This window comes from Bombina bombina, chromosome 2 (assembly GCF_027579735.1).
Source record: "Bombina bombina isolate aBomBom1 chromosome 2, aBomBom1.pri, whole genome shotgun sequence".
Classification (NCBI taxonomy): Eukaryota; Metazoa; Chordata; class Amphibia; order Anura; family Bombinatoridae; genus Bombina; species Bombina bombina.
In genome coordinates this window covers 1,203,740,974-1,203,757,967 of record NC_069500.1, presented here as the reverse complement: position 1 = coordinate 1,203,757,967, position 16,994 = coordinate 1,203,740,974, and the positions used below count along the sequence as shown (strand labels likewise).

Below are 16,994 nucleotides of genomic sequence, written 5' to 3'. Positions count from 1 at the left end.
AACTGAACAGTGTCTCTGTATTGTCGCTAACGAGGGGGTAAGATTTCTGTAGTTTTCAAGAGCCTGGTTTATTGTTGTGTCAAACGGGTTCTTATAGTGCTTGCTAGCACAGCTATGGTCAACAAAGTGTAAATATATATGAATATGAATATATACATAAATATTTATGTATATACATATTAACACATAAATGTATATGTATATAGTCATATACATATATAATTACAGGGAACACACAGTACCCATAGACTGCTATGTAAAGGCACTTTTCAGTGCTGTTTTGTTTTTTCTAATACCCCTCACCCACACACTTTAAACCCTAAAAACTGTTTAGTGCAATTTTTTTAAAACAAATGCTATTTTTAAACAAAAAAAGGACCTGACTATTTTGGGGGCAAGTGGGGGATATTTTAAAAAAGGTTTGACCTCTGGTTAATTTTTGGAGCGCTAATTGCTACCCCCAAGCTAGTGGTAGCATTAACCAGCCATAAACGGGCAAATTTGCCTGTTTACAGGCGAACACTATAAATTAGCGCTCTAAACCATGAATTTGGGCTATATAAGCACTCACAAGATAAATATAAAGACAAGCGTCCAGTTTAGACTCCCAGCATGCACTGCTTGGATACATGATACTTGTTTTACATTGTTATGTACAGTTCCAGCATTAATTTGGTACTCAAAAGATACATATAGACAACTGTGTATGTCTATTGTGGGCTACAACTCCCACCATGCACTACTACTTGGGTAAATGTCACTTTCAATTCCTAGTATATCCAGTTCCGGAACACTTATTTAGTTCAAGCGGCCTCCATGGGAGAAGAACACTTGGCCAGTGGCCCCCAGATACATTGAGCTTGATACCCCTGCTTTAGAGGATAAATCATCAGATCAATTATTTAAATTCATTTACTGTGATGTATCTCCTATTACTCCTCCAGTTCATGTATGCAGCAATTGCATGGCCCTTTTTATGCACTCTAATAAGAAGTGTAATGCTGCCTATGAAGGATATTTTGTCCTCCCTTTGTCAGTACAGTACAGTACAAGAGAGTGCTTCAGATTTTGCTCCTGAATTTAAAGATTTTGTGCACTCACTGTGTCTGAGATATTGGTGGCCATGCCCCCTCCAAGTAAGAGCAAAAAGGTATCTGATAAACTTATTTAATCTATTTACCCAGTACTTCTGAATCTGTTAGCATCAGAATGGCTCAAAAGTTTCTTACAGACTCAGATTCTAACTCCTTAGACTAGTTGAGGGCCTGGTCTCAATGCGTTTAGGATCCTTGAGTGCTCAATATACTATCTCAGGGATACATAATGGGTTTCAGATCAAGGCTTCCCAGAGGAAGGTTTCTTCTGTCTCATGTTCCAAAGAACCCTGTGAAGGCTCAAGACTTTTTTATTGTGTTTGGGGCTTAGAATTCATGGGACTTATAGTTCCAGTTCTGATTTCTTTGCAGGTTTATAGATCATTGCCGGGGCATATGGCTCATATTGGATTATAAAAAACATAGCAGACATCACTTTAAAATAACAATAAATAAAAGTCTGCAGAAAAATAGCACAATATCAGGTTAAGGTTTCATATCAATTAGGTTTTTTTTCACTGGCACACAGATATGATGCTTGTTTCTGTCACATGCTGTCTGCTATAAAATTGGTTCTCATGTTTGGCATGTGCAGAAGTGTCACACTTTGAATATCACCTCTAAAGGCTGAATTAGTACAGCCGCTCTTTGGTAATACACACCCATAAGGCAAGTGTAAAACTGTTGCAGTAGGAGGAAAGAAAGAACTACAAAAGGATTAAACAGTTGATAAATGGTTATTATAGGATGATGTCATATTGATTTATATTAATATAAATCCAGGGAGGGCTGCAAAGCATTAATAAGACCATGGGATATACAGGTAATAAAAACTGAGTTACATATAATATGGGTTGTTATTATTGCAGTATATTTAAAATGCATTGTTTTTTTTATAAGTAATAATGATATGATAGAGTAAACATTTAGTAGTTTCTGAGACTGTATAGATTTAAAAATAGCATACACATACAGTTAATTATTGGTAGTTGTGTATAGAGTTATTATGGGCTGGACTTGTACAGTGTTGGATTTACATGGAAATAGAATTAATAGTTACTGTGGTTGTGCAGGATTTAAAGGACCTGGTCTTTTCAAGAAACATTTATTGGGCTGTACACTTACACGTCATGCAGTGCATGCTTTTATGGTACTGACATTTTTCAGTTTTTTTGTAAGTTTTTAGCTGCAAATGTTTCCATATATTTGACAAAAGATTTTTATAGCACCATATGGAAAATGTACATTACATTACTCTCTCTCTCTCTCTCTCTCTCTCTCTCTCTATATATATATATATATATATATATATATATATATATATACACATTCACACACTACACTCACACTTATCAAATGATTTGTTTTTTTGTTGTAGTTTCATCTGTCGTATGCAGACAAAGAGCTCCTAGAAAGGGAACCAAGAGGAGAATCCCAACAAGAGGTTTTGAGGAGACTAGCCAAGGACCTTCCAGTCTACACCAGGACAATGTCAGGAGGTACCTTCCTTAACAGGTTAACTCGTTGCAATGTTGATGTCAATATATTAGTATAAATAACCAAATATAATTGTTGTTTTAATAGGTTATGCAGAATTTTTGCTGTATCCTTTAGAACAAAACCCTCCACTATGGTGAGGTCAAAAATTTGGATTCTGATGGCTGTATTATTTGAAGTCCTGTCTTACTATTTAGCATCATTAACTTACATAAATAATGTGTGTATATATATATCAAGGACGTGCAGTCATAGGAGGCAGGGTAGGCAGAGCCTACCCTGCCATATGGGCCCAAAGTTTATTTAAATGTATAATATAAATAAAATTAAAAAATTGTGTTAAAAAAAAAAAATGTACTTTTTAATTTCTCCCCCATGTTACGCTATGGAGATGCAGAGCAGACATACTCCATAGCGCAACATGGGTGCATATTATGAACATTAGCGACACCTGCTGGCATAACACAACTATTCACTTTTTTTCCCCAAGTTACGCTATGGAGAGGCACTGTACTTTTGTACCTCTCCATTGCGTAACATCATGGCATTTTTCAAATAACCGGCGAAGGATCAAAACACCACCCACTGGCTGTCACAGGCTGACTGATTGTCAGCCAGGAAAATATTGGCCAATCGGAGGCATGACTCGTAATGCCTCTTAGAGAGGGAGCCAATCAGACGGTCATGTTCTCCTGTGATTGACAACACCAGGAGAACGTGACCGTTATTGATTGGCTCCCTGCGCATGCGCAAGAAAGAATCCAGAGCGCAGCGCAGAAGTACTGGAGACTTGTAGGCTGGCGGCAAAGTCTGTGAAGGAAGGGCTGTGTGTTGCCACCTGATCAGCTCATCCCTTCTGGTTCACTTGGACGCGGACGGAGCGACGGAGCACCGGAGCCTGGCCATATACTTAATTTGTTACGGGTAAGTCACAACAGAAAGGGTCTATGCTAATGCTTTCATTTTTAAAGCGGGAGAGCGCATCTAGGCAGAAGCAGGGGAGTTAGTACTATTTGTCCACATTATTTTTATTATAATATACCTTGATCATGAATCAAGGTATATTATAATAAAAAATAATGTGCACAAATAGTAGTTATGTAATGATGCAGCAGCAGGGGAGTTAATGAAATACATAGTTATACTACTATTTGTCCACATTATTTTTATTATAATATACCTTGATCATGAATCAAGGTATATTATAATAAAAAATAATGTGCACAAATAGTAGTTATGTAATGATGCAGCAGCAGGGGAGTTAATGAAATACATAGTTATACTACTATTTGTCCACATTATTTTTATTATAATATACCTTGATCATGAATCAAGGTATATTATAATAAAAAATAATGTGCACAAATAGTAGTTATGTAATGATGCAGCAGCAGGGGAGTTAATGAAATACATAGTTATACTACTATTTGTCCACATTATTTTTATTATAATATACCTTGAACCTCTCTGTCTCTCCCTCCCCCTCTGTCTCTCTCTCTCTCTCTCTCTCTCTCTCTCCCCTGTCTCTCTATTTCTCTCCCTCTCCCCCTCTGTCTCTCTCTAGCCATCTCTCTCTCCCTGTCTCTCCCACCCCCTCTGTCTCTCTCCTTACGTGTCTCATTCTCCCCCATGGTCTCTTTCTCTGTCTCTCTCTCCTCTGTCTCTATTTGTGTCTCTCTCTCCCCTCTGTCTCTATTTGTGTCTCTCTCTCCCACCCCCTCTGTCCAATTTACATCTAATATCTAATTTCCTTAATTCTCTTGATATCCTTTGTTGAAAATCATATCTAAATATGCTCAATAGCTGCTGATTGGTGGCTGCACAATCGATACCTCATGTAATTGGCTCACCCATGTACATTGCTATTTATTCAACAAAGGATATCTAAAGAATGAAGACATATCCTAGCCAGTGCCTCACCTGTCTCCGACCTCACTGCACGTCACTGATATATATATATATATATATATATATATATATATATATATATATATTAAAATAAGTATTTGGTTTTCATGACTCAATCTGATTTAAGAAATGAAAAAATTATGTGAATGCTGATGACTGTTAAAAACATCATCGATGACTATTAAGATGTTTCATTTTTTCAAATTTTTTTTTTTTAAATAAATATTTAGGTTCTGTGATTCAAGTTTTAACCCAGGTGAAAGTATATATATATAGCTGTACTTCAGGATTATTTTTATTATTCTCAATTTTTTCTTTATTTACTGATGGTTTTTGGATCAAATTAAAATAAAATTTCTCGTTAGAATATTTTAACATTTAGCTATATTTTTTGCAGTGACATGAATTCTCTGGTTATCATAATGTATGAAAAAAACTCAACATTTCTTTTGAATTGTTATAAGAATAGATGAAGATTACTCTAAAGCAGGTATTAAAGGGACAGTATAGTCAAAATTACACTTTAATGATTCAGACATGCACTTTTAAACAATTTTATAATTTACTTATATTATCAAATTAGCTTTTTTTTGTCATGATATCCTTTCTTTATAGTAAAGCTATGAAGGCCGATAGGAGCTTACGAGCATTAATATATCTATAACAGGCTATGGCAGCAGTGTTTGCAACTATATATAACATTGTTACAAACAATGTTGCAAACACTGCTGCCAGATGGCTAGAGACACATGAACGTTCCTAAACTTACCTAGGATTACTCTTTAACAAAGGATACCAAGAGAACTAACAAAAATTGATAATTTAAGTATATTGTAAAGTTTTTTAGTATTATATGCTCTATTATCATAGCCTATAGAGATAATGTCCATTCAGGAAGGACCCTCTGGTTAGGAAGTGAATATGAAAACACAGTGTCCCAGCACAAAGGGTTTAACCCAGAACGTGACCAGTATAAATAGACCAAGCTAAGTTGTTTAGGCAAAGTTGGCAACAAACTGGCAGAGAAAGTACCAAATCACAGTCCAGAAGGAATGGTCAGTTCAGGCAGAAGGATCAAAAACCAGATGGACGATAAACAGCCAAAATCACAAGACAGGAAAATAGTCAGAGAAGAGCCAAGGGTCAAGGAATCAAAATACCAGTCCAAATCGCAATACAGAAGAGCAGTTAAAATCCAAGCAAGAAATCGATACACAGAAAGAATTCTCAGTAGAATAAATCACACCCAGGAAAAATCCAATACATGGCCATAGACAGGAAGCAGGAAGCTGCTTATAAAGGCTGTTTATTAGGTTACTGCCTGCAGCTGACAGGCAGGTGGAGCTAGATAGTCAACCAGAGCAGACAGTAGGATTCAGCCATCTATACACAGACCCAGAGCCCTCCAGTGGCCCAGGAGGATAGGCAAACGGCCAGGGACTGGAGGTACCAGGACCATCTCTGGGTGCGCTCTGACAAAAGGATATGGGTTCAGAGTATAAAGCTATCATTTTTAGTAAATATAATGGGCTCCATTTGATAAGCTGCAAGAGCGGCTTTGAAACACCTTTCGACTGCAGATGAGAGTTACGTCGACCGCTACTTTTTAACCCTTCAATTCCCCCTGGCTTTTCCGGCCATGTTGCAATTGGCCGTGTGCGAGCAGGGAGCGGCATTGCACACTTCACCTCATATGCAATGATAAATGCGGGCAGTGTATTGCTGCCCACTAGCCATGATGCCGGGCAGACAAGGGCAGAGATCTTCACCCCTGTCTGTCCAACCCATGTTAAATAAAGGCAAATGTCCTTAAAACAATAGCAATAGTTTAAAGCAGACTAAGAAAGGCCAATGTACTTTCTCTTGCAAGGTGTATCCAGTCCAGGGATTCATCCTTTACTTGTGGGATATTCTCATTCCCTACAGGAAGTGGCAAAGAGAGCACACAGCAGAGCTGTCCATATAGCTCCCCCTCTAGCTCCACCCCCCAGTCATTCTCTTTGCCGGCTCTAAGCACTAGGGTCTCTCTACGGGAGGGTAAAGTGAATGTGGTGTTAGAATTGTAGTTTTATATCTTCAATCAAAAGTTTGTTATTTTTAAATGGTACCGGTTTGTACTATTTACTCTCTAGCAGAAAAGTGATGAAGATTTCTGCTGAGAGGAAAATGATTTTAGCATGTTGTAACTAAAATCCACTGCTGTTCCTACACAGGACTGAGGAGTACCAGAAAACTTCAGTTGGGGGGAACAGTTTGCAGGCTTGACTGCAATGAGGTATGTTCAGTCATTTATTTCTAGACAAGACTGAGATAATGCTAGAAGACTGACAAGATCCCCATGTGGGGAGGGTAAGCTGTGTTCTGAGACTTAGTAAAGAATTGAATGCTTACATAACAGGGCTAATTAGGCTGGTTGACACTAATTCAGGGCAATCGATTATTTGTTTTAAGAAATACTCGTTGGAGACACTTTTTTAAGCACTTTGGAGTGTTTTCTGGGGTTATTATCCACATGGCAAAAATTTAGTCACTTAGAAGTGATTTTTGTAGGCCTCACAACTCCAGAGTGGAGTGGGAGGGGCCTAATTTCGCACCTCAGATGCGCAGTTAGAATTGAAAGACAGTTCATGCTGCTTCACATGGAGGGTCCAGCTGCTGATTGAGGGCCTAAAAGAAGCTTTATTCCCCCAAAACTGATCCCTAAGGGCAGGTAGGGCCACAGTAGTAAGCTGTGGCAAGGTGCTGTAGTTATTTAACGGGTTGTTGGCTTTAGGCTGCTCCGGTGTGGGCATTAAGGGGTTAATCGTTCTGCAACTTGTTGTGCAAAATTTCAAAAGGATTGCTGCATTTTTCACTGTTTTGTAAAATTGTGTGCTCTTTTTAACTCTTAAAGGCACAGTAACGTTTTTTCAAATTGTGTTTTTTATTTGATTAAAGTGTTTTCCAAGCCTGCTTGTGTATGCTACTAGTCTGTTAAACATGTCTGACACTAAGGAAAATCCTTGTTCAATGTGTTTAGAAGCCATGGTGGAACCCCCTCTTAGAATGTGTCCCAATTGCACTAATATGTCTATACACTTTAAAGATCATATTGTTGCACTTAAAAGTGTGGCCCTAGATGATTCTCAGACTGAAGGTAATGAGGATAGTCCGTCTACCTCTCCCCATGTGTCACAACCAGTTACGCCCGCTCAAGCGATGCCTAGTACCTCTAGTGCGTCTGCCCCTATTACATTGCAACAACTAGCAGCAGTCATGGATAATTCCCTTGCGGCCTTTCTATCCAAACTGCCAGTTTTTCCTGCAAAGCGCAATAGCTCTGTTTTAAGAACAGATTATGAGCAGTCTGAAGCTTTGGTAGCCTTATCTGATGTGCCCTCACAACGCTCTGAAGTGGGGGTGAGGGATTTGATGTCTGAGGGAGAAATTTCCGATTCAGGAAAGGTTTCTCATCAGGCAGAGTCAGATTCATTAGCGTTTAAATTTAAAATGGAACACCTCCGCGTATTGCTCAGGGAGGTATTAGCTACTCTGGATGATTGTGACCCTATGGTGGTCCCAGAGAAGTTGTGTAAAATGGACAAGTACCTAGAGGTCCCTGTATACACTGATGCGTTTCCGATCCATAAGAGGGTTGCGGATATTGTTACTAGGGAGTGGGATAAGACCAGGTATCCCTTTTGTTCCCCCCCTGATTTTTAAGAAAATGTTCCCCATAACTGACCCCAGGCGGGACTCGTGGCAGACGGTCCCTAAGGTAGAGTGGGCTGTTTCTTCGCTTGCTAAACGCACAACCATACCAATTGAAGACAGTTGCGTACCTGCATATCCCTATCCACAAAGATCATCATCAGTTCCTCATGTTTCGCTTTTCTAGAGAAGCATTACCAGTTTGTGGCTCTTCCATTCGGTTTAGCCACTGCTCCCAGAATTTTCACAAAGGTGCTAGGGTCCCTTCTGGCGGTTCTAAGACCGCGGGGCATAGCAGTGGCGCCTTATTTGGACGACATCTTAATTCAGGCGCCGTCCTTTCACAGAGCCAAGGCTCACACGGAGATTGTATTGGCCTTTCTGAGGTCTCACGGGTGGAAGGTGAACATCAAAAAGAGTTCTCTGTCCCCACTAACAAGGTTTCCCTTCCTAGGAACACTAATAAAGTCGGTAAAAATGAAAATATTTCTGACGGAGGTCAGAAAGTTGAAACGTTTAACTACTTGCCGAGTTCTTCATTCCATTCCTCGGCCATCTGTAGCTCAGTGCATGGAGGCAATCGGATTAATGGTAGCGGCAATGGACATAGTCCCTTTCACTCGGATACATCTCAGACCACTGCAACTATGCATGCTCAATCAGTGGAATGGGGATTATGCAGATTTGTCTCCTCAAATACAGTTGGACCAGGAAACCAGAGTTTCTCTTCTCTGGTGGTTGTCTCAGGATCACCTGTCTCAGGGAATATGTTTCCGCAGACCAGAGTGGATCATTGTAACGACCGACGCCAGTCTGTTAGGCTGGGGTGCAGTCTGGGACTCCCTGAAAGCTCAAGGCTTATGGTCTTGGGAAGAATATCTTCTCCCGATAAACATTCTGGAACTGAGGGCGATATTCAACGCGCTTCAGGCATGGCCTCAACTAGCTGCGGCCAAATTCATCAGATTTCAGTCTGACAACATCACGACTGTAGCTTACATCAATCATCAGGGGGGAACAAAGAGTTCCCTAGCGATGAAGGAAGTAACCAAAATAATCAGGTGGGCAGAGGACCACTCCTGCCATCTCTCAGCAATTCACATCCCAGGAGTAGACAACTGGGAGGCGGATTTTCTGAGTCGTCAGACTTTTCACCCGGGGGAGTGGGAACTCCACCCGGAGGTATTTGCCCAGCTGACTCAGCTATGGGGCATTCCAGAGTTGGATCTGATGGCGTCCCGTCAGAACACCAAGCTTCCTCTCTACGGATCCAGATCCCGGGACCCCAAGGTGGCATTGATAGATGCTCTAGCAGCGCCTTGGTCCTTCAATCGGGCTTATGTTTTCCCACCGTTTCCTCTTCTCCCTCGTCTGATCGCCAGAATCAAGCAGGAGAAGGCTTCAGTGATTTTGATAGCGCCTGCGTGGCCACGCAGGACTTGGTATGCAGACCTAGTGGACATGTCATCTGCCCCACTATGGACACTGCCAATGAGGCAGGACCTTCTAATACAGAGTCCGTTCAAGCATCCAAATCTAGTTTCTCTACGTCTGACTGCTTGGAGATTGAACGCTTAATTCTATCAAAGCGTGGTTTCTCTGAGTCAGTTATAGATACTCTGATTCAGGCTAGAAAGCCTGTCACCAGGAAAATCTACCAGGAAATATCTTTGTTGGTGTGAATCCAAGGGTTACTCATGGAGTAAGATTAGGATTCCCAGGATATTGTCCTTTCTCCAAGACGGATTGGAGAAAGGATTGTCGGCTAGTTCTTTAAAGGGACAGATATCTGCTCTGTCTATCCTTTTACACAAGCGTCTGTCAGAGGTACCAGACGTTCAAGCGTTTGCACAGGCTTTAGTCAGAATCAAGCCTGTCTATAAACCTGTGGCTCCCCAATCGAGTCTAAATCTAGTTCTTTCAGTTCTTCAAGGGGTTCCGTTTGAACCTTTACATTTCATAGATATTAAGTTGTTATCTTGGAAAGTTTTGTTTTTGGTAGCTATCTCGAAGAGTCTCAGAATTATCTGCCTTACAGTGTGATTCACCTTACCTGGTGTTCCATGCAGATAAGGTAGTTTTGCGTACTAAACCTGGTTTTCTTCCTAAAGTGGTTTCTAACAAGAATATTAACCAGGAAATTGTTGTTCCTTCTCTGTGTCCCAATCCTTCTTCGAAGAAGGAACGTCTGTTGCACAAAGTTCTATTTGCAAGCAACTAAGGATTTCAGACAAACATCTTCCTTGTTTGTTATCTATTCTGGTAAGAGGAGAGGTCAGAAAGCGACTGCTACCTCTCTTTCCTTTTGGCTGAAAAGCATCATCCGTTTGGCCTATGAGACTGCTGGCCAGCAGCCTCTTGAAAGAATTATTGCTCATTCTACCAGAGCAGTGGCTTCGACATGGGCTTTCAAGAATGAGGCTTCTGTTGAACAGATTTGTAAGGCAGCGACTTGGTCTTCACTGCATACTTTTGCCAAATTTTACAAATTCGATACTTTTGCTTCTTCGGAGGCTATTTTTGGGAGAAAGGTTTTGCAAGTAGTGGTGCCTTCCGTTTAAGGTACCTGTCTTGTTCCCTCCCTTCATCCATGTCCTAAAGCTTTGGTATTGGTATCCCACAAGTAAAGGATGAATCTGTGGACTGGATACACCTTGCAAGAGAAAACAGAATTTATGCTTACCTGATAAATTACTTTCTCTTGCGGTGTATCCAGTCCACGGCCCGCCCTGGCAATTAAGTCAGGTAATTTTTTTTTGTTTAAACTACAGTCACCACTGCACCCTATGGTTTCTCCTTTTTCTTCCTAACCTTTGGTCGAATGACTGGGGGGTGGAGCTAGAGGGGGAGCTATATGGACAGCTCTGCTGTGTGCTCTCTTTGCCACTTCCTGTAGGGAATGAGAATATCCCACAAGTAAAGGATGAATCCGTGGACTGGATACACGCAAGAGAAAGTAATTTATCAGGTAAGCATAAATTCAGTTTTTTCTGCTGATTTTCTAAAGCTCTCTGGTCTGGTGATATTTTAAAAGATGTCTCATCAGTATTACGAGACCTCAGGGTCAGTTTTTATCTTGGGATTTGTATATATCATTAATGGGGAGTTCACTAATATGCTTTATGTTAAGGAGAGGCACTTATTTTACAATATAGTGGCAGTAAAATAAGCTGCGGCTGATTTCTCTCCATGCTGGCGAGTTTTTGAGAATCGGGCGCCAAGGAAGATATTATGTTATCTACATATATAATAAATCAAATACATTAACATTTTTTGCATCTATCTATGCAAAACAAAAACACATAATCAAATACCATTAAATTGGGCAGTGTAATGTTAAAATTACTGGCTAATGTATACATAAGAACATCTACATTAAGAAAGAGTTTTTGGTAACAATTTGGGAGGATGTAGGTGACTTGCTGGATTTTAGATTAACCACAATTAGGAAATCAAAGCAATAATTTAGGTTTAAATATTATATGGGTCCCTGGGTCAGGTAGCCATCTTGCACCATCTATAGATAATCTCTTCATTGTCTTTGGGTCAGTGAGAACATTTGTAGATCATTTGAAAAGCTTATCTAAAGGACTAGAATATACTGACTGAAGGTGCATTACACAGAGCCAACGTTCATATTTGGTTGAAGGCAGCACAGGTCTCACCAAACTATGGCAGTCACCAGAAAGCCCTTGTTAGTTTGTTTTTGTATATTCCTTATTTAATTGTTTGATTTCTAAATAACTATATAATGATATAAGCGTCTTTTAGTTGGGGAAACAGGGAAAGTTCTCCTTTGATTCTGCTTATTATTATTGATTCTTATATATAACCTTTTGTTCTTCTTATAGATGCATAGCTTGTTTCTCTGTGTAAGTGATGGTACTCAAAAGGCTTCAAGGAGAGAATTTCCTTATATAGAATTCTCTATTTTATTATATGTTGTCAAAGGTTTTTTGTCATTAATGAACAATTTGTAAAACAAAACAAACCTAGAGGGAACATGATAAAATAAAATATTACAAAATCTTAACACTGACTTTCCTGCCAAAATGGACATTAACTTCAGCTTTAATCTTTCCTTCTTAGCCATCAGATACTGTGACAGATGCCAGCTTGTAAAACCTGACCGCTGTCATCACTGCTCAGTCTGTGATAAGTATGTACTCCTTTTTCCTGTGATCATTTGTATAAGATTAGCAAAGTGTAGATAATACAGCTCAGTTTCTTTTTGTTTTCTAGTATAAATGATGTTCTTGTTTTAGACTTCAGCATGAGAACAGCCTTGCAAGTAATCAATTTTAAGTAACTAAACAAATGACAGAAAAATTTAATTATTCACAAAGTATAATTGTGTTATGGAAGAGTGAAAATCTATATTTAACACAAATAGAAGTAGGATTGCCAACCTTATTAAAGGGACAGTAAAGTCATAATTAGACATTTATGATTTAGAAAGAACATACAATTTTAAACAACTTTCCAATTGACTTCTTTTATTTCATTTGCTTCCTTCTCTGGTTATCCTTTGGTAAAAGGTTTATCTATGTAAGCTCAGGAGCAGCAAATAGCCTAGGTTCTAGCTGCTGATTGGTGACTGCATATATATACTGAATGTCATTGGCTCACCCATGTGTTCAGCTAGAAACTAATAGCACATTGCTGCTCATTCAACAAATGATACCAAGAGAATAAAACACATTTGATAATAGAAGCAAACTGGAAAGTTGTTTAAAATTGTATGTTTTACCTAAATCAAGAAAAAAATTGGGTTTCATGTCCCTTTAAGTATTATTAAAGGAAAACAAAAGTATTTTTTTCTGCTAAATATAAAAGAGAGCATTTTATATGCATCACTGTTTTTGTTTTATTTTTGTAAAGCAGATGTTTCTGTACTGATTAATATTTTTTTATACTCGTTGTAGCACTGTCAACCAATTCTGATTATCAGCCAGAAATCTGACCCTTCAGAGACCTGACTGATAAACCTTTATCTTTATCTAAGCCTTCCTGCAGGAACTGAAAAACTCTAGGAATTCTAAAAGAATTCCAATGGTAGCCTTTGTGAGAACACCACACAAAAAAAAAGCTTTTCCAGACCTTATGATAAATACGTTGAGTTGCGATGCCATCAAATTTAGAGATTTGAGATCTTGATAAAAGAAAGGGCCTTGACAAAGAAGATCCTTTTTTAGAGGAAGCTTCCTAGTTGGGCACAAGGACATCTGCCCCAGATATACAAACCAAATCCTGCTAGGCCACGCCAGAGCAATCAGAACTGATGAGGCTTCTTCTTGCTTGAATCTGCTTATCACCCTGAATAGCATAACAAATGGAGGAAACATATAAATAAGGTTGATGAGCAAAGGACCACTAGGGCATCTATCAGACTTTTCGGGGGTCCCGAAACCTGGCACAATACAAAGCCAGTTTGCGATGATGGGGGCCATGAGATCTATCTCTGGCAGACCCCAACACCTCACAATTTGGTTGAAAACTTTCTGTTTTAGAGGCCATTCCCCTGGGTGAAGAGACTGGTGACTTAGAAAGTCTGCTTCCCAATTGTCCACACCTGGAATATGAATGGCAGAAATCCTTCAATGGTTCTGCTCAACTGATGATGCAGAATACTTTTCTCATTGCTAAACAACAGAAAATTCCTCCCTGATGATTGACATAAGCCATTGTCATGAGATTTTTTTGACTAGACTCTCAGAAAAGCATTGTGTCTGAGGTTGGGCCAACTCTGAACATCCCTAAAGACTGCCAAACTCTCTGCGCTCACAGAGACCCCCAGGTTGCTTCCCAACCTAGCAAGCTGGCATCTATTGAAATTATATCTCACACTGGACGAAGAAAAGAGGCTTCCTGAACCAGGGACTAGTGAGTCTGCCACCAATTCAAGGACAAATCCTCATGGTCCCCATTCCATTGATGCATTTGCAATTGGAGGGCCCGAAGCTCAAATCTGGTAAATAGAACTGCATTTGAAGCAGCCACCATGAGACCCGCAACGTCCATGCACTAAGCTATGAAAGGAAGAGGATTCAGCTTGCAAAGAGCACAGACCTGTTGCAGCTTCATGCATTCAGAAAGAGAAGCGCTCTCCTAGGAATGAACAACAGCTCAGTAGCTTGTTCTTTGGCGAATTACTTCCCAGATGAGACACCCCCTCTCTGAGGGCATGGACAGAACCTGACCACTCCCCCAACTACCTGTTTCTAGGTAGCCTCTCTTCCATACACCTCTCCTACTTCTTGTTCTGGAGCAGCCTCTTTTTGCCCAATTGTGCTTTTTAGAGAGGAAAACTTTCCGAAGTATATTAGTCTGATCCTGTCTTGGAAGGTCAGTCCGGCCTGAAATACCAGGCAATCCTCCTCTGAACAAGGAACATTACAACCTCAGCTGTAGCAGCTTGAGTCTGTACTGCTCTATCAGAGACAAGGATATTATCATGGAATTATGAATCACAGAAAAGATACACAAGTCTGAGGGGTTAATGAACTCGTTGGATGATTTATTATCCAACCGTGACTTTGAAGCAACTGAAGAACCATCTGAGTGTGAGACACAGCCAGATAAAAAGGAGCCTGAACAAGAATGTCTTCCAAGTAAGGAAATTATTTAAACTCAAACTACAGACTCAATCTGCCCCCCCCCCCCCCCCACCACCACCACCACCAGAGACTGGTCTGGTATGGGTGCCGCACCCTTATGCAGGCTAAAGAGCTGAGGTAGACTTTTTGGACCAATTAGTGTGCATTTAAAAATCATATCCGCAGACCAAGAAATAAGCCACAAAGCTCGGCAAATGCAGCATTCTTAACATTGATGCAAATCGTTTCCACTGCTGCATCACAAAATAATAGCAGCGGCACAGGCTACACTGACTGCAGGCCTAAACAAAAAACCTGCAACTGTCCTTGAAAGGATTAGTAGTACGTCTACTAGTGGAAATAGCTGCATCTACCTTAGGAATAGTCTCCCGAATCCCAGTTTTATCAGAAAGGAAAATAAACATAGATTTAAATTTAGAAGATGGAACAAAAGAAATGCCTGGCTTCTGCTATTAGTAATAATTTCAGAAAATTAATCAGGCACGCGAAAAGAGGAAGGCTGCTTTGGAGCTGCCTTAAAAAATGTGTCAGTCCTCTAAACAGGTTGCTTGACTTAATATAGTATAGTGGCGCTTTTCAACAAAAACGCTAAAGGGAGTTGTAGAAACAATGTTATATATTAATAGAGTTCATATTCAGGATAATAGTTCTGAAAAATATCCTTCCAAGCATTAGTCAATATAGTATATGTATGCTTGATATCCAAAAAACGAATATTATTCATTTTATAGATTGTAATCCACATTCAATCCTTCTTGACTTTATTCGTGAGCCTTACCACTGTCAGCATTTCAGCATCTAGTAGCCGGTATTTCTTGGGTAATCACATGACCTACTTCTTACCAATCAGGAAACCGGTATCTATTGGGCTCCAAATTCAAATAGTTATCGATAGCTGGTTCTCTTTTCCTGTTATAATCTTCAAATCTAAGCTCTGTGTTTAAAATGGGTATGAATATCCCAACAAAGTTCCTCAATCTTTACAAGTCACTTTTCTACGTGTTTCGGCATAGACTGCCTTTATGGAGATTACTTGTTGCTGGTCTGATGCTTCACTTTATACCCATCCTCTTAAAGGCACAGATTGCACAGTGGCTGCTCCGGGTGGTCTATATGGGGACTGTCTGACAGAAGAACACGACAGAAAACCTCCGCCCGACACACTACAAGAAAAAAGATTACTCCGCTGCACCAGCCTCTGAAAGACCTTGTAGTGTGTAGTGTATACTATTAATATATACCTTTATTAGAAGTTCCAAATTTACTTTATATGATTCTGAGATTTATATTCAGATATCTGTATTTTATGATATATTTATTTTTAGGATGAATGTGATTTAAGAATAAATTAATGACAATATCTATTAAAAATTAAATATTTATACGTAGTATATACTGTTTTAATACATTGTTTCTACAACTCCCTTTAGCTTTTTTATTGAAAAGTGCCACTATACTATATTATTTTTTTCTAGCAGTATTTTGTAACCGTGTAGGAAAGAATCACAGTATATATCTTTTAGTTTGCTTAAAAGGGATAGATAAGTGTCTAGGATATATCGTCTATAGGTTGCTTGACTGTAGCAGGACTTTAATCTACCTCTATAGCAATTAAAACTTCCCACAATCATGCATGAATATGCTCAAGCCCCATTTCATCTGGGGAGGGCTGTGGATCCACAAGGAGCAGCTCATTGTAGACCATGGTATTGGTGGACAAGTCCACATTTCACCTGGGTGGACTGCGACATTTCTCACTGAGAAAAGACCCTTTACTGGCTAGCTAAAAAACTGCAGATGATTCAGACCTCAAATTGGTTAGAGGTTCTCCTTTCAAACAATGAGTAAATCTTGCACTTCATTTTCACCTCACTTCTCATCAAGGAGGCAAAAGAAAATAACTATCATGGGAAGTGGGAGGGATTTAAAGCTCTGGCGTGTTGGGGTCTTTTGCCTCCTCCTAGTGATCAGGAGGGGAATACTCCCACATGTGGTGGCTCATGGATTCTCACCATCTGATGAAAGAAAATGATTTGGCTAAACATTTCCCTTTGATTAAAATTAATTTTAACCAACAAATTCTAATACTTCCACATGTGTTATTGTTTGTGTCATCGTTTGCGCTTAATTTGTAATCTAGCCCAAAGCGATGCAATAGGAATGTGATAGATTAGTAGAACTGCGTCCC

General features: G+C 39.6%; 1 protein-coding gene across 4 annotated transcripts in view; it reads left to right on the top strand.

Annotated features, from left to right (window-relative positions):
• The window catches only part of ZDHHC2 (zinc finger DHHC-type palmitoyltransferase 2), a 479,179-nt gene that overhangs the window by 366,271 nt on the left and 95,914 nt on the right, over positions 1-16,994 (top strand). For all 4 annotated transcript variants that reach the window (XR_008400731.1, XM_053703926.1, XM_053703923.1 and 1 more), the window contains exons 4-5: positions 2,473-2,593; positions 12,279-12,348. Coding sequence is in view for 3 of the 4 variants with exons in the window: in XM_053703926.1 (XP_053559901.1) it covers positions 2,473-2,593; positions 12,279-12,348 (191 nt within the window). In the remaining variant the exon portion in view is untranslated. The remainder of the gene's footprint in view (positions 1-2,472; positions 2,594-12,278; positions 12,349-16,994) is intronic.